This window comes from Melanerpes formicivorus, unplaced genomic scaffold (assembly GCF_026170545.1).
Source record: "Melanerpes formicivorus ecotype bairdi unplaced genomic scaffold, bMelFor1.0.p_v2 SCAF_7, whole genome shotgun sequence".
Lineage (NCBI taxonomy): Eukaryota > Metazoa > Chordata > Aves > Piciformes > Picidae > Melanerpes > Melanerpes formicivorus.
The window spans coordinates 25,884,606-25,905,880 of record NW_027142359.1 but is presented as its reverse complement, the minus strand read 5'-3'; the positions used below and the strand labels follow the sequence as shown (position 1 = coordinate 25,905,880).

The 21,275-nt window shown below is 49.5% G+C and overlaps 1 protein-coding gene across 1 annotated transcript in view; it reads right to left on the bottom strand.

Annotated features, from left to right (window-relative positions):
* PRRX1 (paired related homeobox 1) overlaps positions 1 to 8,581 on the bottom strand; it is a 41,437-nt gene extending 32,856 nt beyond the window's left edge. The window contains exon 1 of the mRNA XM_068141526.1: positions 8,013 to 8,581. Coding sequence (XP_067997627.1) covers positions 8,013 to 8,253 — 241 coding nt within the window. The 5' untranslated portion in view covers positions 8,254 to 8,581. The remainder of the gene's footprint in view (positions 1 to 8,012) is intronic.
* Positions 8,582 to 21,275: the final 12,694 nt, after the last annotated feature.

The window sequence follows — 21,275 nt, the reverse complement described above, 5'->3', positions numbered from 1 at the left end:
AGTACCCATGAGTCCAAAACCTACCCAACCTTGACTAATATAGCACCCATGCTGGCTGCAAGAGAGGGCTAGAAGCTCCTTCAGTGCTGCCTTCTGCAGCCACCCACCCTGCTCCAATCACCTCTAGGCACCTCACTTTGCTCCCAGTGCCCCTGGGACTGCTGGTCCTCCTCAGTGCTGGATGTCATTTTCCTTCTCCAATTGTGCCCATTCAGCAGCTGCTGCTGGCAATTTGTCCTGCCCCAGATGCACAGGGTCAAGGACAACTTTTGTTTCACTTTGGTCAAGAGTGCCACAGGAGAAATTAATCTGCTGGCGGGCTCAGGGCAGAAAGCAGTGTTCTCAGGCTCCTGATGAATTCCAGCTCTTGGTGCACAAGTCGTTTTGCTGCCTGAGCAGCTCATCAAGACATGGAAGGGTCCTAGCCAGATACCGAGCGGCATTTTGGATGTTTGCCCTGCCCAGCGGTCTCACTGACTGGCTGGAGTCTCTCCTGTAGGAAAATTTCTCTAGCCAGAAACAGGGGGAAAAATTGGGTGGAATATAAATTGGATGCTGCAATAGGATGTAGTGACTTCTTAATAGCACAGCTGGCTCCCCTCACCTGTCTTCTAACCTTCCCTTCCAGCAACACGAGGCACCAGGATGTCCTGGCCTGCCACTCCAAGGCAGATGTTCACTTCATATGGGCACGACAAATCCAGACTGTCTGGGACAGCACTTTAAATACTTGTGTAACATTTTCTCAGCTCCTGGAGGTGAGACAGGAGCCCAGAAAGCTATGTAAGCTGAAATAGATGCTCACTGGCTTGCTCATCAGGCCTCTCTTCCCAGCTTTGGCTTTAACAGATTCATCCTTGCAGATGCTAGGCTCTCCATGGCAGGAAGTGGCCCTCAGCTTTGGCACCACTGCTCCTTTCTCTTCCCAACCAGCATCCTCCAGATGTTATTTGAAAGAAACATCTCTCAAGATTATGCCACCATAGCCCTGGCAGACACTTAGTGCAACCCTGCTGAGCTCCAATCCTCACATCACAGCATCTTCTAGGGCTACACAGTAGAGACAAGGTTGGTCCAGCACAAAATGTGCAGGAAAGGAAACAGCAGGTGAGGTACATACCACACATTTACAGATCGATGTAGGAATGACCAACATGAGCAGGGACAGCAAATCTAGGAGTAAGAACTGAAGAACTGCCCTAAAGCACTCTTAGACCTTCGTCTGTAAGGTTTCTGCAGTCACAACACAGGGTGGTGAAGATCAAATCCCTACAGACCTGTGCTGTGGGGCTGATGGTATCCATGCCTGTGCTCGTGTGGGCTTCCACTGACACAGTCCATAACAGAGAGGCTATTAAGAGGCTGAATTAATGCTGCATCTCCCTCTCAGGGGGAGAGACACTGCTAGCATCCTTCTCTACACCACCAGACTGCCATAAAAATCTGTTGGGATTTCACACCCCTTTGAGCTGTCGCCCTCCCACCACAGCAGCCAGCAGGTTCAGAAGGTATTTCCCGTGTGCAGTGACCATACACCAGGTTTTTCTTGGGGGAATCAGACTAAGAACTTATGCTCTGTGCTCCAGCACCCGAGTGCAAGTTGAGACATTTCCATGCCCTGCACATCAAGTGACAAGAATGCTTCAAACAGAAAGTCGGACCGGAGCCTTGGACAACAACAACTCCAGCCAGGCTGTGATGATTCTCACTTCATGTCTCCATAACCCACCCCAAAATCCAAGCCTCCTTCAGTAAAGGCAAGTAGGGTGGGGAACCAGCAATGCAGTGATTCATCCTCCCCAGGAAGAGAGGCCCAAATCTGGAATATTGTGACCCTTGGTAAATACTCGTGATGTACTTCATTATGCAACAGAGGCTCAGCAGGAGCACGGCTCCCTCAGGGCTACTTAAAATGGGTTTCAAAACCAATTAAATATATCATAAACAACTTGCAATAAGGAATAAACACCTATAATCCCAGCACACCATTCTGGGGATGTCAAAAAGCATGGGAGCAAACCCCTACCAAGACAAAAAACAAAAAGGAAGAATACATCCTCAAAGAAATGACTGTCCTGCAATTCTGTGTCTGCCCTGTCAAACACTCAACTCTCCCAGCCCCTCCTGCTTACGTTCTGCCCATGCCCTTGATCTTTCTTTCCAGGCTTCCAAAACATCACATATTTTGAGGCACGTTGCACCTCTGCTGGAAGGCTAAAGGATCATGCCCTCAATGCAGACAGCAAAACTGTTTCATGCCTGCGCAGAACTATTCCACCCGCCCAAAGAGGAAAAGTTTTCTTGCGTGACTTAAGGCTGCTGGTCAAGTTCTCAAACGTTAATACTCATCAGTTGGCACACGTAGAAGGGGTCCTTTGAACTGCATGCACTGAGTCGTGTGAGTAAGGATTGCAGAAATTAACCCTGAGATAATATTTTCCCATGCAATCACCGCTTCAGACATCATCAAAAAGATGGAAAATAGACTGGCTCGTAGTGGAAACTCGGTGCAGATGACAGAAAGCTGATGTTCATTAAAAGTGTTCTAGAAGTTTAGACCAAACCTTTAGGTTTTTATGAGAGATTTCAAAATCTAATTTTCAGGGAAATGTTTTCATTACATTAAGAGAAAAGGGGTGGGGGGTGAGGGGGGTGAAGGGGGGGGGGAGTTAAAACCTTCAGCAAAATCTTTTTCAAATTAAAAAGTTGGAAGCTTTGCGGGGATGGATTGAAAACACAAATCCCATCAGCAAATAACGAGGCCATGAGAACCAGGAAGCAAAACTGATTATGATCAAAAAAAAGAAGTGAAACTCCCAAACAAATAAAAGCCTAGTTTCACCCCTCAGAAGGAGGGGGGCAGCATGGCCAGCACTTGCCAACTTGCTCCCTCCTTCAAATACACATGACTCTTTTGCCTTTGTTAATGACAGCACACTGTCCATTTTTGTTTGCTTTTTAGTTTTTAAGACTCCAGGTTTGTGACAGAGTCACATTTTCATCTCTCTCTCTTTTTCCCCCCCCCCCCCCCGCATAAAGAATCTCTAGAAATATATGTGGAAAATGCAAAACGTTTTTCCACTTCGAACTGCTGGACCCAAAGACGTTAAAAAAACCCACCCAAAACACCCAGCCCTGTGAGATAACTTGTTGCAATAACCACGTACCCGCCAGCCTGGAAGCTACATTAAATTAAATAGCTATGGCCAAGGAGTAGAAGTGAAAAGAAGTTAATCAAACTTCTAACAGCTGCTCTGTGTTAGTTATCCGCCCGTTATTCAGCCTTTACTGAAGCGAGCATCACCCACTCTTCGGGCAAAGAGGCCTCCAGGATGCGCACGGTACAGCTGGAGGCGCAAAGATCCCTCCCGCAAGAAGCAGCAAGCTGTTGTGTTTTTCATGCAGATAACATAAACAACAAGCGCCTTAAAAAATAATATCCCTCTGATCCCAAATGTTTCCACATTAGCTGCTGGAAGAGGAGGATTAGTTCTGGAAAGTCTTTCCTGGCAGCACCCTGTAAGGATGCTCACAGCTGCCCGCCGGGGTTCAAAGCGCTGGCTGGTTACTCTCACCCAGCGTAACCTGTGGCCACTAGCAGCCAGTTGCTCCCTGAGGATTCTCCCATTAGCTATGCAGGGCAGAAAAGGAAGAAAATAGCCGCTAGATTTAATCAATTTACCCGGCTTTCCCCCCGCTATTTCTATTCTTTGTGCATCCTCAGCCTACAGTCTCCGCATCTTCTGGAAATAAGGGCTCTTTTACAAACCAAAGAGCCGTTTAGTACTTGAAGATAACGCAGAGTGTTGCAAAGAAAACCTTGCCGTTGCGTTTGGGCTTCCTCTCATGCTCACCTTCCGCGCAGCTCAGAAGCTCACAGAATCACTTTTCACATTTCAAAGCAGTGTCAGGGCTTTTCCATCTCTTTTTAAGAAGGCATCTGTTGGGTTGGGTTTGGTTGGGGTTTTTTGTTTGCCTTTTTTTTTTAACTCCCCGTGAAGGGTGAAGAGACAACATCACAGACAACCTCGGGATTGGGGGAAGAAAGTAGACAAAAAGAAATAATTCAGTATTCACCCAGAGCCTTTCACTGCTGCAGCAACCTCACTTGTTCTGATTAAAAAGTGGCACTTTAAGCATAAAGAACATCCATGTGGGAGCAGATTAAAAGCCCTTCAGCTCAGGATACTCTCAGACTGCCAGTAACGACAAAGCCAGAGGGTAACAGCCCAGACAGCATTTGGGCTGCCCCAGCTCATCCATTCCATTGCTGCTCCCTAAGCTGGACGCTGCCTCCATCCACTGCTGGAGTGAAGAGCCATCCTCAGTCCTCCCAGAATTTGTCTGGTCCTTTCTTGAAATAATTTCTATTTCTGATCTCTCAAAAATCCTGCAGCAACATCTATCACCAAACAATCCAACCAGCTGAAAAAGCCTTTCCTCATGCTCTCAGCCCACTGCCTGAGACAGCACAGCAGCTAGCGCAAGATGCTCTGCTTGACCCAACTTGAGCAAAGAAACTCACCTTGTCCTGGTCACCGTGGCAGGATTTCTGCTTCCCTGGACAGAAGCAGCAGTGCTGAGGGGTCACAACGCCCACCAAGACAGAAGTAGTTGTGGGGGGCTGCAGCTAGCCTGTGCCCCAGCTTTAATTGTGAACCATCCCTGCATGCCCAACATAGTGTGCCAGCCTGGGAGAGAAGCACAGCCCCCAAACTGCCATCACTTTTATGGTGAAGAGAAATTAAAGGAGAATGATGACTGTAATAGGCAGAACTTGTGCACATACTGGACCAAAAGCAGGCTCTATTCATTCCTCACAAAAGAAATCTGAGCATAACAATTTTTCTTTTGCTGCTCATGTTTTCTACACATCATTTTATGAGCCATCATCAGCGAGACTCAAACAAACCACCACCACCAAAACCAAAATAACAACAACCACCCAAAAAAACCCAACCAGAGGTCAAAAATGCCATCTGAAGAAAAAACCCACAAGACCGACAAAGCCAATAGCTTACCGAGAGCTTTGGAGAATTAACCCTGCTGAAAGACACCAGCTCTGGGAACCCACGGGCCACCAACAGGTTTCTACACCACCCCCAAACGCCATAGAAGCTGATTGTGTTTGCTGGGAAGCTTAGGGGCTCCCCTCTGCCGAGCTGGGATCTGCATTTTCACCCCAGTTTTAGCTGCAGTTAACAAAAGCACTGCTACTAACTCAAGAGTTGGCCATATCTTAACAGGTGGCTTTGCTTTGAAGAGGAACGGGGTCTGCAAAGCCTTCCTGGGCGAGCAGCAGAGGCAGAGAGCTTTGCTGTGAGTGGTATCAGCTGTTAGGGTATGGTTTTCAGAGCTACAGTTTGAATTGAAGTCCGTGAGAGTGACAGCCTTGCAGCACCGCTGAAAACAAATCACCTCCTTAACATGCTGACAGTTCTCCCTGTAAATATTACAACAAGAACTACTCCCAGGGATGTTTTGTTGTTGTTTGTTTTGTTTTTCCTTAATGAGAGAAATGTTTTCTCCTGAAGCTCTTTCAAACGAACTAGTGGTGAAAGAGTTCCTTTAATCCAAGTTGTCCAAAGAAAACTTTTTGTCATTTCTGTGACAAATTTTGAATCACACAAATAGCCCAAATAATTTGGCATTTCCTTTCAGGCTGGGACAGAACTCAGTGACACACTGGATAACTTTCCCCCAGGTTGGAAGAACATTTTTAGTGTTCTTGAGACATTCCACTAATGAATTTCGCCAAACGGCTTTTACCTTCTCCACCCTAGTAACACATGCAGAATAACCAAGCCCTGTGTTAGCTTTTTCACTGAACTAGCTCTCATTTTTCACTGGGGAAAAACTCATACCTCTGTTGCACTGCCTAGCTTCAGCCCGGTCCTTTTCCTGCATGGATTGCAAAACCCTACGCACAAAACACATGCAATAGGTGGGGAAACTGAGGCACGGAGACTCAGGGGATCTGCTAAATGCCTAAGCGAAAGAACCAGACAGCTCAGGTGACAGCTCTGCCCAGTAAACCAGGGAGAATTTTTCCCCTATATTTTTTTGCTTTTGTTTACTTTAGAATACTTTAAAAACTTTCTAATTCACCAGAACGGCATTAAAACGTTTACAGCATTCAGAGAACTTCTAATTTACTTGAAGCTGTAGTTTGCTCCCTGATTGGCAATGCTGGCCTGGAAACAGACCCTCGGGCTGGCATTTTTTGGTCCATTTTATGCACTAAGAGCAGGGCGGGTAACGGGGGAAACACAGCCTCTCTTTTCCAGGCTGTCGGTGCAAACTCTAGAAAACTCAGCAGCTGGCAAGGGAGTAAATCGGGTCCAAATAAAATACGATAAACGAAGCCAGAGGGTGAAGAAGTTAAAAAAGAGCTAGGTAGCTTGTTCAGTAACTCAGGAACTCCTCGGCCGCAAGGCTGCGGCACAGGGAACTGAATCGTGCAGCCGCGTTCACTACCTTTCCCGCTAAAACATACACCTTTAGGGTGAGAAATAGCTTTTTACCGGGTCCTAGGACATTTTTTAAAGCACTCAGTGGCTGTGGGTCCGCCAGCCGCGTTCCTCTCGCTCCCTTCCCTGCAGCGCTCCCGCAATAAACCCATCCCGGGAAGATGCCTTCCCAGCCCGGGGAAAAAGCCTTACTGGGGTTAAACTCGGGGATCCCACTAGCACGAGTGTAAGGAGCAGGTATTTTTTAGACGAATTCCCTCTTCCCAGCCCAGTTTATGTCGGGATACCGAGAAATCCACGTCGGACGCGCGGGGCAAAAAAGAGTCGGAGGCAGCTGCCGGCGAAAGAAGGAAAAAACCAAAACGAAAAGCGAACGAAACTTGTAATTGCAATGTAGTTTTCGGGGTTTTTCGCCTTCCGCCGGCAGCCGCAGGGCAGTCCCACCTTGCCCGGGATGGGGCTCTCCCTGGGAAGCGAGCTTGTGTCCGCAGCCGCGGCCCCTGCCCATCCCACGGGCGACGCAGCACTGCCAGCCCTGACCCACAACGAAAATCGCGGCCACTTGCTGGGGCCGGGGATGCTTTAGTTTTTAACCGAAAGCAGAGTGAGGGTAAGAGGGCGGTTGATGGCCCCGTACACTCGAGGCTCGCCCTTCTGCCGGTGTTGCTTTGGGATGAACCAGCGGCGCTGGGGAAATGCCGCGCAAGCCAGCGCCCGTCCCCGCTGCCCGCCAGCCGCGGGGCTGTTGCTTGAAGGCTGCCCGCGCTCCAAAGCTCAGACCTGTTGGGACGGGAGGTGCAGAGGCAGCTCTACGCCCTGCCCTGAGCCGCCCGACGGGCTGGGATCAGGGAGGTCCGTGAGCCCACTTGGAGAACGGAGACGCAGGGAGGAGTGGACCGGCGGCTCCGCTTTGCAGTCGCGCACACACCCAAGTGCTGTTTGCAAGCTCCGAAGCCTGGGGCAGGCCGTCTGACAATGCTCCGGTCCCTATCCAGACCCCCGAGCAGCTTCCAGGTCCCAGTTCCGACCGAGGGGACAGACAGATGGACGGACGGATGGATGCTCATCCGCCTGCAGCATCTCGCCTCGTCCAACCAAGCCCAGTGCTCAGCCCCCTCAGGGCGCGATGGAAGAAGGGGGCTCAGCCCTATGGCCCGATCCTGCCCTCCCCGGCCTGCCTGGGCTGTTCTCCGGGTCCCCCGAAGGGATACGGAGCGGCGCAGGAACAGACAGGCGCGGAGAAGGGCAGGCAGTTTGCCGTTCCCAGGACGTGGCAGGGGAAAAAGAAGCTTTTTCGCACGCCGCCGGGGTGCCGGTCCCGCCGAGGGTAGAGGGCACAGCGGGGAAGCTCGGCTCGCGAAGCGGGTCTGGGTGCCCCAGGGACCGGCCTGCAGCTCCACCGATCGCTTCCCCCTGTGAGACCCCTCGGAGCTAGTACCGGCAGCTGCTCCGCCTCGGGAAAATGGCACGCGTGGAGCGGCCGCAGCGGCCCCTTGTCCCAAAGAAGAATGGAGCGGGGAGGATGGGTGTCCCCTCACTTACTGTCCTGCTGCGGGGTATCACTGCCGCTGGTCAGCCCAGGGGACTCCAACAAGCTCCGGCCGGGCTCTCCGCCGCCCTCCTCTGCTTGGGCGGCCACCATGTCTCCTGCCTCCTCCAGGTCCAGCAGGTGACTCACGGAGAAGTTCTTCTTAGCTTGTAAATTGTCCAGGCCGGCGGGGCCGTCGAGGCGGGCGGGCAGCAGGGCCTGCCTTTCCATGGCGTGGGCATAGCTGGACGCCATGGTGTCGAGCGAGGCTTTTCTGCCCTCGCCCCCGCCGGGCGCCCACCGCCCCCGCTCCCCCCCAGCCGCCGGCCCTTCCAGGGGGGATGCGTAGGGACCGAAGCGGGGGGCTGGGGGGGGAGGGGAGGGAAACGGAACGGGACCCTGCGGCAGCAGGAGGGGTAGCCCGAAGGGGAACGGGCAGGGCCGGGCTTAAAACATGCCGGAGGGGAGCGACAGCGGCGGCGGCCGGCTCGGGGCTCCGGGACACGGATTGCTGCCGCCAGCCGGCAGGCGCAGGGTGGCTGTGGGGCCGCCGGGGCGGGTGCGCCCCGTCCCTCCGCCTCCGCTGCCGGCAGCTCCCCCCCTCGCTCCCTCCCTCTCCTCCCCTCCGCCCCGCACTTCAAACGGCGGGGGCGGCTCCGCGGAGCTCCGGCCCCGCGACGGGCACCCGGGGGAGGGCGGCCCGCGGGGCCCCGCCGGGACGTGGCACCGGCGTGGCTCCCCCCGCTCCTCCCCGCCTTCCTTCGGGACGGGTGTGGGCAGCATCGGCCCCGCGGTGCTCATTAGCTCCTCGGGGGAAGGGGGAGCCCCTGGTTAGGGGTGCAAAGGGACTGTGGGGGTGCCCCCCATAATCTCCTTCGTCAGTCGGAGCTGCACCTCGAGGGGAGGGTGGGCGCGGCCCTGGGGAGGGCACAGGAGTGAAATAGAGAAAATGAGAAATGCAGATGAAAAGGTGGGAAAGAGAAATGGAAGAGAAAACATCAACAATACAGGGGAAAGGAAGAGGAAAAAGAGTGAAAGAGGAAGAAAAAGTGCCAACAGAGATCTAAGAAAGAGAAGACAGACCAAAAGCAAAGGGGAAAAAACAACAAACAATCAAAACAGGCCAGGAAGGGAAACTGCAAAGATAAAAAGAGGAGCAGGAGGACACACTCAGAGCCCCACAAGCCAGCAAGCAAAGAGGTCCCAGCAGTTTGGCTTGGTCTTGCTGACCTTCCACAGCCAAGGACAGGTAGAGGTGCAGGGAGGTACCCCCAGATCTTGGCCACAGAAGGAGCCCGAGGGCTGCTGGGCTGAATGGCAGCAAGGGGTCCTGTGGGCCAGGAAAGGACACTGCTGTGTCCCAGTGGCTGGAGCCTGGGCTCCAAGCTGCCACAGCCAGCCCAAAATTTCCATCCCCCCCCCTGCCCCGATCTGGGGAAAGAACATTTGATGCCATCAAAGGGCTCAAGATTGAAAACAGATGTGCTTCCCTGAGCCTCTCCATGCATTTAATTAAGGCACAGGCATGGAGGAGACATTTTCATCATTAGTTTGCTTTCACCCCCTCCCCCCTACAACTCCCCCCACCTGGCTTTACCCCTTGCAGTCACAAGACCCAAATGAGCATGGCAGGGCTGTGGGGCTCTGCTACCCCTGGCTTGGGGGCAAGCATAGCTGATGGGCACAGGCTGGAAAGGCCATAAAAAGTCCCAGAGCAAGGTTGTGCTTGCACACAGAAAGGTGTGGGTGTTTCTACCCCCAAACCACCCTGCATGCATCTCTGGACACAGCAGTGTGTGCCTTACTGCACGCTTCTGCACACGAGGGAGTGTTTGTGTCGTGTCCTGCAGTACGTGCCCAAGTGTGGGATGGGGAAGGAGCTGCATCTTCACATGGGTGTGTGAGTCTGTATCTGGCTGGTTTTTGTATGCTGGCAACTTATACTCTAGCTGTCAGGGTCTCCAGGTTTAAGCACAGCAGGGTAGGTGGATGCATGCCCTTCTGTGCTCTGAAGAAAACTTATCTGTACACATCCCCATAGGCTGCCTAAGCAAATGAGACACCCTTTTCTCTGCTTTTCCCAGAATTTTGCCTGCTTTCATTCTTGGTGAGCTGGGTTTTACCCTCTTCTTCCTGTTCTCCTTCAAGTGGGTGTTAGAACTGACCTGGTATTTCCGAGTGGGTGCTGCAGACTCCCAGAAATAAACATCCCTTTCCACTCTCAGTAAGGTCTGCTTTTAGCCTCAGGCAGCCTCTGCCATAGGGGTGACAGGAGAAGCCCCAGAAACCCAGAAAAAGAGCTCTCTGTGCCACCTTCACCAATATCCTCACTGACATCTCTGGTAAGTATTGCTCCGTAGACCTCCCTGTGTCTAAAGGATATGCTTCTGACAACCCTTCCTCCCAGTCTTGGGGTTTGGGAATTCAACTCAGTAGCAGCAGATATCCTGGAATGATGGTGGGTGAAAGCATGTTGGTGCTGTGGGTGACAACATGATGCATCTACCCTGCAAGGTGATAAAGGCACCCAGTTCCAAGCCCAGCTCCTGTGGCTGAAGTGGGCTTCGGCTGCTCCCCATACATACAGCACACGGGGCTGAACAGCGGCGTGAGATGCCAGATTCGCATTCTGAAAGGGGCCTAAACAACTCTTTTCTCATACACCTTCTGCAACATAACTGCATTCTGTGACTGGGTGGGAGAACTCTGATGAGGGACAAGATGAGCCTGAAAGAAACTTTTGCAGCTCTGTCTGTCCCTAAAGGAGGAAGGCTGGGAGCAGTGGGAAGCCTCCAAGACTGCACAAAGCACCGCAGGGCTGCAGCTCTTCTTACCGCTTGCTGTGACCAGGCAGGCCCCAGGCCAAGTCACAGCAGCAGTGTGGAAAGGAGTGCACATGAATCTCCTGCTCTGTGAGAGGGATGGTGGCTCTGATCTGCCTCTCTCCCTAGATCATCTGTAGTGCATTGAGGCCTGAGCTGGTCTTTCACAGTAAATGCTGCCTTGCTCTGCATGTGCCAGAGGGCAGAATTAGTGCAGCATTCATGATACTCTGCTCCATGGTTTGCCTATGGGGAAGCCTAAGGAAGGTAGAAGTAAAAATAGTGCCAGGGTAAAACAAAAAATCTCACTAGGAGAAACTAGTGGAGTGTGCTCTTTGTAGCAGGATGTCCTATTGTACTGGGGATCAGCCCAGCCCAAGATGAAGGGAATGGGTGGGAGAAGTGAAAAGATCTTGTCATGTGCAAGAAATAAGTCACCAGAGAAGAGACTGATGGACAAAACTGGCCCACAAAGACCGTGAGCAAAAGACAAACACAGAAGAAAGAAAGATGAGAAGAGAGAGGTGATAAAAGACATGCTCCCTGAGCAAGGGGTCCCAGGGCCCTACACAGCTTCAGATCTTAGTCTGCCACTAGAACAGGCTTGTCTTTTAAAGGACAAGCATGAAATGTCCTTTCCTTAGCTGTTTCCTTTAACTTGATTCAAAGCTTTAGAAATCTTCAGGTTAGAGTACAGGCAGATATTGCCACCTTACCTGAATGCTTAAGGGCATTGCCTTCTAGTGTTCATCTTCTCCCCCTCCAGCTACCAGCAGTAAAGGCAGAATAGGATGGCACATTTGCTACCCATCTCAGATGCATCACTTTCTTCCTGTGCAAGTGCCCAACAGTCAGCCCACACACACACACTGGGGCCTCCAGGAGTTTCTTCAGCATAAATAACCAAAAGACAGGAATGTGATCTGCTGTAATCCAAAGATCTCAACACTCCCCCCCCTTTTTCAGATGAGGAAACTGATGCAAAAGCAGCTTGTCCTCCTCATCAATCCTAAAGCAGAGCTGATAGGGTACCCCAGTCCTCATGACCCTGGGAGGACTCCCATGCCATACATGGCCTGTGACAGCAAATGTACATCCCATTTCAACATCCCACGCACCACTAAGTAGTTAGTTAGACATCTACTTTCCAACTCACCACTGACCTGGTGTCAAGCTGGACAGGTAGCTCCCATTCCCCACCATCTTCCCATCCCATCTTTCTTTTCTAACATGTGCCTGCTTGGCAGCTGCTCACAGTTCCAGTCATCCACCTACTCAGGCAGCCCAGGGAATGATTGCCCCCTGCTCACACTCCCAGCAAGGTAGGGGTCTCTGAGCCTCTGTTGCTAGGGGAGGACAAGAGAAACCCAAAGGTTCTGGAACAGACAGAAAACTGCTAGGTAAAGCACCTACAGCTGAAAGACCAAAGCTCACACTGCAGACAGGAACCAGACTCCAGTTTGGCCCTTCCTGATCCCAGAAGTGGTTATCATTTTGAAGGACATCAGTGAGACTCACCAGCGTAGCCTCAGAACCTCCTCTGCTGTGACTGTATCTGATACTCAGAAATGGCCAAAGCCACAAACTCCCATTTTATCTCCCCCAGCTGCATATCACAAAGGGGAAAAGCAAAGATCTGTGCCTCTGCAGATGAGCAGCACAGTCACTTTTGCTTTCTTTTCTCACAGAACATGATGAGCTCAATCTGCAGTGTCAGCGAGAGTCTCCAACTTGAGTGTTTTCTCCAGTTCCTGAAGCTTCCCGTGAAACCCAGCACTGGTAGCACCTATGGCTCCCAGCTTCAATACATGGGCCACTCAAGTATGCTATAAGCCCTCAGAAACATTCCAGTCACCTTTGCATCTCTCCAATCAGGGGCTTCCTGGCACCACAGACTTGATGATGTTTTTCAGGTGCAATGAACAGCCGGCAATCTTCCCAGCGATCTTGCTGCCAAGAAATACAGAGAGCACATGAGCAGCTGGGCAGCAGTAACATCCCCAGGGAAGCTCACACACCTTGTAGTTGGCATTAGTGGGATGAAAGAAGGCATTAAGTACCAAGTAAGCTAAGCCTTCACCAGCTCTGTTCCCACATTCAACGCTCCTGCACTGACCAACACGTCACATGCCTCTCTCACACCAGACTACCCACTCGTTTCAGGTGCCTCAAATATTTTCTCTTCTACTTCAGGTAATGTGGAGGCTGGGACACACAGGTGTGGATCCTTGGCTGTCTAATAATATCATGGCACTCATGAAGCATTTTATTCAGTGAGGGAAAGTAGCTTGGGTCTTTCTTCCTTATTCACCATGTAATGTCTTACAGCTCTTTTTTGAGCTGCCAAGTTTATTGCATTCTAGAAGCTTGAAAATAATACTGCAGGAGGGCAGCAGGGAGAAGGAGAAGCTAACAGCCAGGACCATTGCACAAGCTTGTGCCTTTGGGAAACCTGACCAAAATGCCCACACCATTTGTTACTGCTCTGCACATCTTGGCCTTAACTGTGTGAGGTGTTAACACAGCTACTGTAAAACATGCTGGGTGCCCTCTAGCACTGCTCTCCTGAGGACTTCAATAGGGTGTGAGCAGTTTAGACAGGTGATTTGGAGGATAGGAGAGCACATGGTGGCAGCAGCTTTGGAGGAGTGCTCTAAAACAGACCTCCACCCCTTTGCACCCCAAAACATCAGCCATAGCTCCATGGGTGCAAGATGGTGAGAGGCATCACATCAGAACATCTGCTGGCCATTTCTCAGGTTGCATCCATACTGTTCCATCCCTTGCTCTACTGCTGGACTCTGTTGCTGATGCCCAGGTGCAAGGGAGCCAAACCAGGACTCTTGCCCTGGGAATTTTTTCCTCCATCACCCTGCCATGCCAAGTCACTGAAGTGTCTGGTCTCAAGCCCCTTGGCTTTTGCTCTGCCCAGGGCTGGATGAGAACTCCACTGAGCTGTAGGCAGGGAGCATCTGCAGGAACATGTGTGTGTGTGTGCATAGGTATATCACCTTACACGTCTGTGTGAGCATCTGGGTATGTATGGACACATTCAGGTCTGGAGCCAGACCTCTTTCCCACAAACTCCTGCTATACACTTGGGTGAAATCTCTCTCTTTTCCTCCTTTCTTCCTCACACAGAGGTGTGTTATTAGATCTGTGGGGATCAGGTAGGCTACAGTCATTCCAAGCTGTAAACTCAGCATCAGGGTTTCTTTTAATCCCAAACATCTTGATATCATCTGGAAATGCCCTGAGCAGTTTATAATTAGGGTTTAGCATGCAGATTAATACCAGCAGCTCCAGGGTGAACAGACCATCAGAGTCTAATCAAAGCTTAAATGGGGCAGCAATTTAAACCTGAGATTTATTATTCCTCTGCATAATATTTTGAACCAGGGGCTGAGTTCACATCACACACAATCATTCCTGGAAGTGCTATCACATCTCCAGTCAGAGTGAGGTGGCTTGTTACTGGTTCATGGGGGTGATAAATACTAGGCTTCAGGAACTTATTTAGGAATATCACAGCATTGACACTGTACAAGATTTAGAGCCTGAGACAGGAGAGCACTTGCACACATGTACAGTGCATGGGGGTCTAGTATGCATGGATGGTGGGGCAAGGCCATGCACTTACAGGTTTGTTGTGGGTTTTTTTTCTGGATGCCAGTTGCAATAAGGGAGATGGCCCCAGCACACTGAGTAATGGCTTCTCCATTTGCCAGCTCCTCTGGCTAAGTGGGGGTATGGGTGAGGAAGGATGGGAAGGTGTGTGGTATCTAAGAGAGAGCTAAAGTTAACTCACAGTGATGGAACCATCATGGCAACCGGCACCATGTAGCAGGTTTGGTGGCATGGTCAACTAAGGGCTGGGAAGAGAGTCCCAGGCCAAATGCAGCCAGGGAAATCTTCTCCTAAATGATATTTCTGCAAAGTCTCATCTTGATGGTGCATGGGAGTATCCCAAAGTCTCAGAGGTTTGATTTTCAGGGTTGGGGCAGCTAGGCTGCCTGTTCAGCACCTGGGCTGAAGTTTTCACTAGCAGGGCTCCTACCTTTTCACCCAGACCTTGTCCCACCCAGTTCAGGCTGGGTCCCTTCACGTGCCTTGTCATTTATAAAACACAAGTAGAGAAGGGGTTTGGGAAAGTGGAGATTTGTTCATCAGTTTGTCTGTGCAAGTCCCAGTTTTTAGATTCCAAGGCAGAGTTTCAACAGTTGCCACCTACCTTTCAACAGAGACGACAAGCACATTCACCAGCTGGCAGTGGCAAGAACTAGTTTCTCATTTTCTTTTTCTATAAGCTTTCCTATAAGCAAGTGGAAGAGCAGCTGTAAGGAAAGGAATATCCTCCTCTCCATCCTGGATGGTCTGTGGATCTGAACTAGAGTTCAGCTCTTCACTCCCCTAGCTTTGCTCTTGCCAGGGATGCCCATGTGGCTGTTGGCTCTGCCTCTGGTCTTGGAAGCTGCCTCTGTGGGAGGTGGGTGTAAGCACTGGCGTTAGATGACCCAAAGGTCAGCACTGTGCCTGAGGTGAAGTGAGCCAGTGACACACACTGTGGCCTCTCAAAACAGCATAAGATGGTGGTTCATGTATTTCACCAGGAAACCACAACAGTATTGGCACAAACATCTCCCACCATGACTTTGCTTCAGCAGCCAGGAGCTGCATGAGCACAAGGTAGCAGGGCACAGTCCTGCAGGTGGATGGTGCTAGTCTGCATCACACCAAGCCTGCACCATTTCCTTCAAGGATTTCAGTGCTTCTGGAGCCAGGACTCTGCCTAGTTAGAGACCAGGATGTGGCTCATTCCAGTTGCCTGCTCATCTGTCATGTCTGCTTGGGGCAGTGAGACAGCTACCAGGAACATCTCCAGGCCAGCTAAAGAGACATAGCCAAGCTAACTTAGGGCTAAACTGTGTGTTCCCAAGGGCTCAGACCTGAGCTGGCTCCAGAGCTGGCTGCATAAGGAGCAGCGGGTTTGGATAAGCCAGCCGTTTAAGCAGGGTTTTATTACCAGGCAGGGTAACAAAAGCACTCAGAGGTCACCCGGGAACTTTAATCAGCACCGAGGGTCACTGGATAGCAGGCTGGGAGGGAGGAGGGCAGGGCCCAGGGCACACAAATAAATAAATAGACTATTGAAAATACCTCCCTTCCTCCAAATGATCTCCCCTCTCTCTCTCCTCTTCTCCATGCACATTCTAAAGATCTCTTGCTCTTTACAATCAGACCTTCAAATGGCCCTAATTTCCCCAGCAGAAACTCCAAGATCTCCTGCAAATTTAGCTGAGAAGTTTATCCACAAGACTTGGCTGGTAGGGTTTTTTTTTGTTGTTTTGTTTTTTCTTTAATCCCTCACTACTGGAGATGAAAGTTCAGTCTGCTGGACTGCTCTTGGGCTGGGTATCAGATATCCCTAACCCTGGAGAGAGAAAGCGTCCCACCAGCTTCTCTCCCCTGCAGGAAAGAAAAACCTCCCATAATCAGAGTCTGGGCAGACAAATTGGCACCACTGTTTTCGTCTTTTCTCCCTCCACCCCCCCTCTTTCTGGAAGAGGGCTAACTCTTCAGAGCACAGTCACCACTCACAAATATTTGTGGGTATTATATTGCAAGAGGGAGAAGAGAAAAAAAAGTTAAAATTCCAAAGGAAGGTAACTTGTTAAAATCTTAGTCCCTCTCCCATGGAAAGCAGCTTTATGCGTGTCCATAAATCTCCTTCGTAAGTGGTCATTAAAACTGCCTCTTGTTTCATTTTCATACATGTGTGTATATATATATATATATTTTAATCTCCTTTAAACATTTTTTTCTCATCTTGCAAGTGAATGATGTCATTGGCAGGCCCAGTAATGAACTGAAAAAAACATCAGCTTCTCATGTTTTGAGGGCTCTCTCCAAAAGCAAACATTTCACTACCAGTCTGCTAATCCAGTCAAAGAGTTAAGCACGTGCTTAACAACCAGCGTGTGTCTAAGTGCCTTGCTCCCACAGGGACATCTGTCCACACTCATCTTCACGCACGAAGGATGTGCTCAAAGTGAGGAATGGGTTTAAACTGCTGCAGAATGAAGAGTCCCTGGGCCTGAATGCTGAGGTGATGAACTTCTCATTACAGAGGCAGCACAACATGATGGAAACTCCCAGCAGCTGCATGTGGGTGCCCTCGCCCACTCACTGATGCTCACTTGTCCTCCCTCTCCTTCAGCAATCTAGAGACTGATGTCCTCAAGGTTTCCTGTCTCCTTTCTACCAGCCAAGCCCACCTCTCCTTTCTGCCTACTGTTCAAAGGACAAGGTTTTCTCCAGATGCCACAAAGTAAGATCATCACTAACTTGCACAGCCCTTTGCTTCACAGATCATAGAATCAATAAGGTTGGAAAAGACCTCAAAGATCATTGAGCCCAACCTGTCACCCAAGACCTCATGACTACTAGACCATGGCAGCAAGTGCCACGTCCAATCCCCTCTTGAACACCACCAGGGACGGTGACTCCACCACCTCCCTGGGCAGCCCATTCCAATGGCTAACAACTCTCTCTGTGAAGAACTTTCTCCTCACCTCGAGCCTAAACTTCCCCTGGTGCAGCTTGAGACTGTGTCTTCTTGTTTTGGTGCTGGTTGCGTGGGAGAAGAGACCAACTGCCTGCTGTCTACAACCTCCCTTCAGGTAGTTGTAGACAGCAATAAGGACTCCCCTGAGCCTCCTCTTCTCCAGGCTAATACAACCCTGGCACCCAAAATACCACTTGGCAGAAAGGCCCTTTGCTGGATACCTGTGCTGTGTGGTTTGGGTGTCTGGCTGGGGGTTTTAGGTGTGTTTCTATCTATCTATCTATCTATCTATCTATCTATCAATCATCTATCTATCTATCTATCAATCATCTATCTATCTATCTATCTATCTATCTATCTATCTATCTATCTATCTATTTACCTATCTACCTGCACACCCTTATTTGTTTATTTATTTGGAAGCTGTTTTGGTGGAGCAGAAGGAAATCCAAACAGAAGGCTGTGCAAATGGTGGAAAAAAAAATAATAGATGCAATACTAGAAAATGAATAATGGGCATGGTTTTAATTAAAAAGCAGTTAACTGTTTCGGGGTGAAGAGCATGGGTTTGGGTTGACACCATCTGAACCCTGGAATGAGCACGTTAAGCTGTTCACCATGCTGTGGGTTAAGAAAATGGGAAATAAATACATCCCAGCCACTTGGAAAGCTAAACCATCTTTAGGGCTCAGCTGTAAACTTTCTTCAGCAATTTATTAAGAGTTCCAGAAAACACTTGTTGAGTAGCCTTGGCCTGTAATAAATATCAGCCCTTGTTTGTTTGTTTTCGTAATGGGAACAAAACCACATCTTATTTATTTATCCCCCCCCCCCAAAGTGGATAATTTAATTACATGGCAAGAAACAAATTCATTGTCCATATTACCCAGAGAAGATTGCCACAAAACTTGCAGTTCCATGAAGAAAGGCAGGGAACGGAGCCAGCTGATACCCAGAATCGGTTTGAGGGAAGATTTCCCTGTTGGCACGTCCACTCACGCCGGAGATGATGGTAGCATTGGGATTGTCATTACAAGCAGGAGGCGGAGATGGGCTCCCCTGCACAAGGCAGTTTTACCCCAAAGCAGCTGGAGCGTTGGAGGAGCAAGGCAGGTGTGAATGAAAGGGAACAAGGGGCCAGGGAAGGATCTTGTCTGGGCCATGCAGCAGGTCTGAAGTGCCAAGGGGACCTGAGCTCCAGCCCTATGTTCTCAGCCTGCTGTGTGTGCTCATGGATTTGTCATGATTCCCTCCAGAAAACACCAGCCCCAGGTTTCTGCCTCTGCTGCCAGCAAGGCGTCTGTCGCGTCCATGTGTCAGCCCCTCTGTGGGAGCCCCACTCAGCCACTTGCTGACACGTTCTGTGTGCCTGGTAGAGGCCTCTTTCGGACCAGTTCCAGCAGAATGGGCGTTTTTTTGAAGGCAGAAAACAACCTCTGTCCTGTATCTCACATCTGATCTCATGCTCCCTCTCAAACCTACCTTTGGTCTGAAAATAAGAGTGCTTTCTCCTAGAGGCTGAAATCATAGAGTCATTGATTTGCTAGGGTTGGAAGGGACCTCAAGGATCCTTCAACATTTCTTTCTTTGTAGGTTGTCAGCCTTTCTGTGGGAATTTGTCCTGGCCTCAATGGCAGGATGCAGATCATAAGTAATGATCATAAGTACACCTGGAGCTGATACTCTGTGAGAAAAGGGAGTGCTTGTGAGCATCTGTCCCCATTTTTTGGAGCAAGAGTTGATCCTTTAAAATCACTTCTTGCTGGGTTTGGTTTGCCCACCCTCTGCAGGCAGCCTGACTTCGGGTTTAATACTAGAAAAGTCCCTTGAGCCAAAATAGCTGAAGGGGGGTACTACCCAGATAAGCAATTACCCAGTGCTCTTTCCCAGGGGCAGCCCAGCAATTACGGTCAGCAATAAAGAAATCTGATGGTTGTCAAAACACAGGCCCTCATTCCTCCAAGATCTTCTTGAGGGGCACAATTAGCATGCTGATGTGATTAAAGCCACGTTCAGCTCTGTGATAAGAGAGCCAGATGCACCCAGATAACTCCTCCAAAGCCAGCCGCTTGAAGGTGAGGCGTTGGTTACCTGATTTGTAGCTAATCAAGTAGAAATCATTCCTGTCCACATAGCTACATCATGCCATTAAACAGCCAAACCCTCTTCTCTTACATGTCTTTAAGGGAGATGAAATCCATATGGCCCAGAGAGTAAGTGCAGGCTAGTGATAGAAGGAAGGACAGAAACAGCGTTTCTTCAGGACAGAAGACAATGGAAACGTTTCCACTGATTCCAATAGGTTCTGAATCAGCGGCTGCAACCAATTTTCCTCCTAAATAGACTTCCATCTGTCTAAAAAAGTCTCACAAGTGCTGGAATTTGTTACAGAACAAACCTGTACTTTATTACTGTGCTCCCTGACTCTGAGTGTTTCTCCCTTTAAATTCCTTGGTCAGCCATTTCTGGGCTTTGGGGTTCGCTTTGGAGAAATGCATTAGCCTCTAATGCAAACATTTTCCACAAACCAGAGGAAAGTCTCCCTCCCCCTGCCCCCAGACTTCACTTTGCTTTGCTGTGAACTTGTGTCTCTAGCATTGTCAAAATAGTAAGTGGCAGAGGTATGCATGGGGAGGAAAGTTCACCAGACCCCAAAAATCTTCTCTACTTTACATATAGCCTCTCAAACACAGACATTTGGACAAAAACACAGCAAAGCTGATGTTTTCACCATAAATATTCCATTTTCCACCCCTCTAAAACCAGAAGGTATTTTATTTTGCCCCCTTTGTAACAGGTATCTTTAAACAAGATTTTTCAATGTCCTTCGTTCGTCCAATCAAAACAAAAATTGGCGAAAAGGGCTTTCTCATTTTATTCAAACACTGTTTTGTCGGGAAAGTCACTTTTCTGCCTGAGATATCCATGCTGTGTACTACATTTAAAGGGATTTAGGAACCCATGCACCATTTTCAATAGTGGTTTAGGCATACAAGGGGTGTTTACACCCTCAGCTTCATATCCATAATCCAGTACTATCAGTAAAGGTTAAGCAGTTGGATACCTTTTATCTTGCTCTGAGGTGTCAACGAAAGCCAGGCTTTCTACAGTGTCTTGAAATATGGCTTAAGTTTGATTAAGTTCCCCAAACCTCCTAATGCTCTACTGAAATGGCTATCATCATCATTTCCAGATTCATCTATCTGATCAAAAATATATTGTATTTCCTTGCAAGACTGAAAACATAGGAAGAGAGTTTCAAAGCCACTCCCCCCGGCAAATACCCCTAAGGAAGGGGGTATTTACTTCCCAATTTTAAGAAGTTCTAAGCTTCCAGGGTGGGTTTGTTTTGGTTTTTTTTTCAGTTGATGCTAACTTTAGTTTAAGGGTGTGATATCAAAATGAAATCTCAAAACATTTCATTAGGAAACAAAGCCAAAACAACTTGGGATTTCTTTTTTCTTCCTGTGCCAGAACAGTTCGTCAAGCTGATGTGAATTCACAAACATTTTCAGCCAACCTAAAGCAGAACCTTTGGCAAATAAATCATTTGCCTGGGGGGGGGGGGGGGGGGGGGCGGGGAGGGGGGAAGAAGAAAGATGTAATTGTCCCATTTTTAAGAATCAGGATAAAATCCATCCATGATTGGAAGTGCCCTGACTGCACCATGATGGAGTATTTGCCCTGATGACAGTTAAAGAGAAATCAATTTTGCCTGTGGCTTTACAGATGTATTTATGCCGCTCTGAAAGTCCTACACAAGCAGATACACACGGGGCTCTTTCCGCCCGACACGAAGGTTTTCAGCGCAGAAAAAGCGAAGAGAAGAGATTTAGTGCTGATTAGAACAAAAGTCGCACTGTACCTTAGCGATTTCAGCATGTCTCATT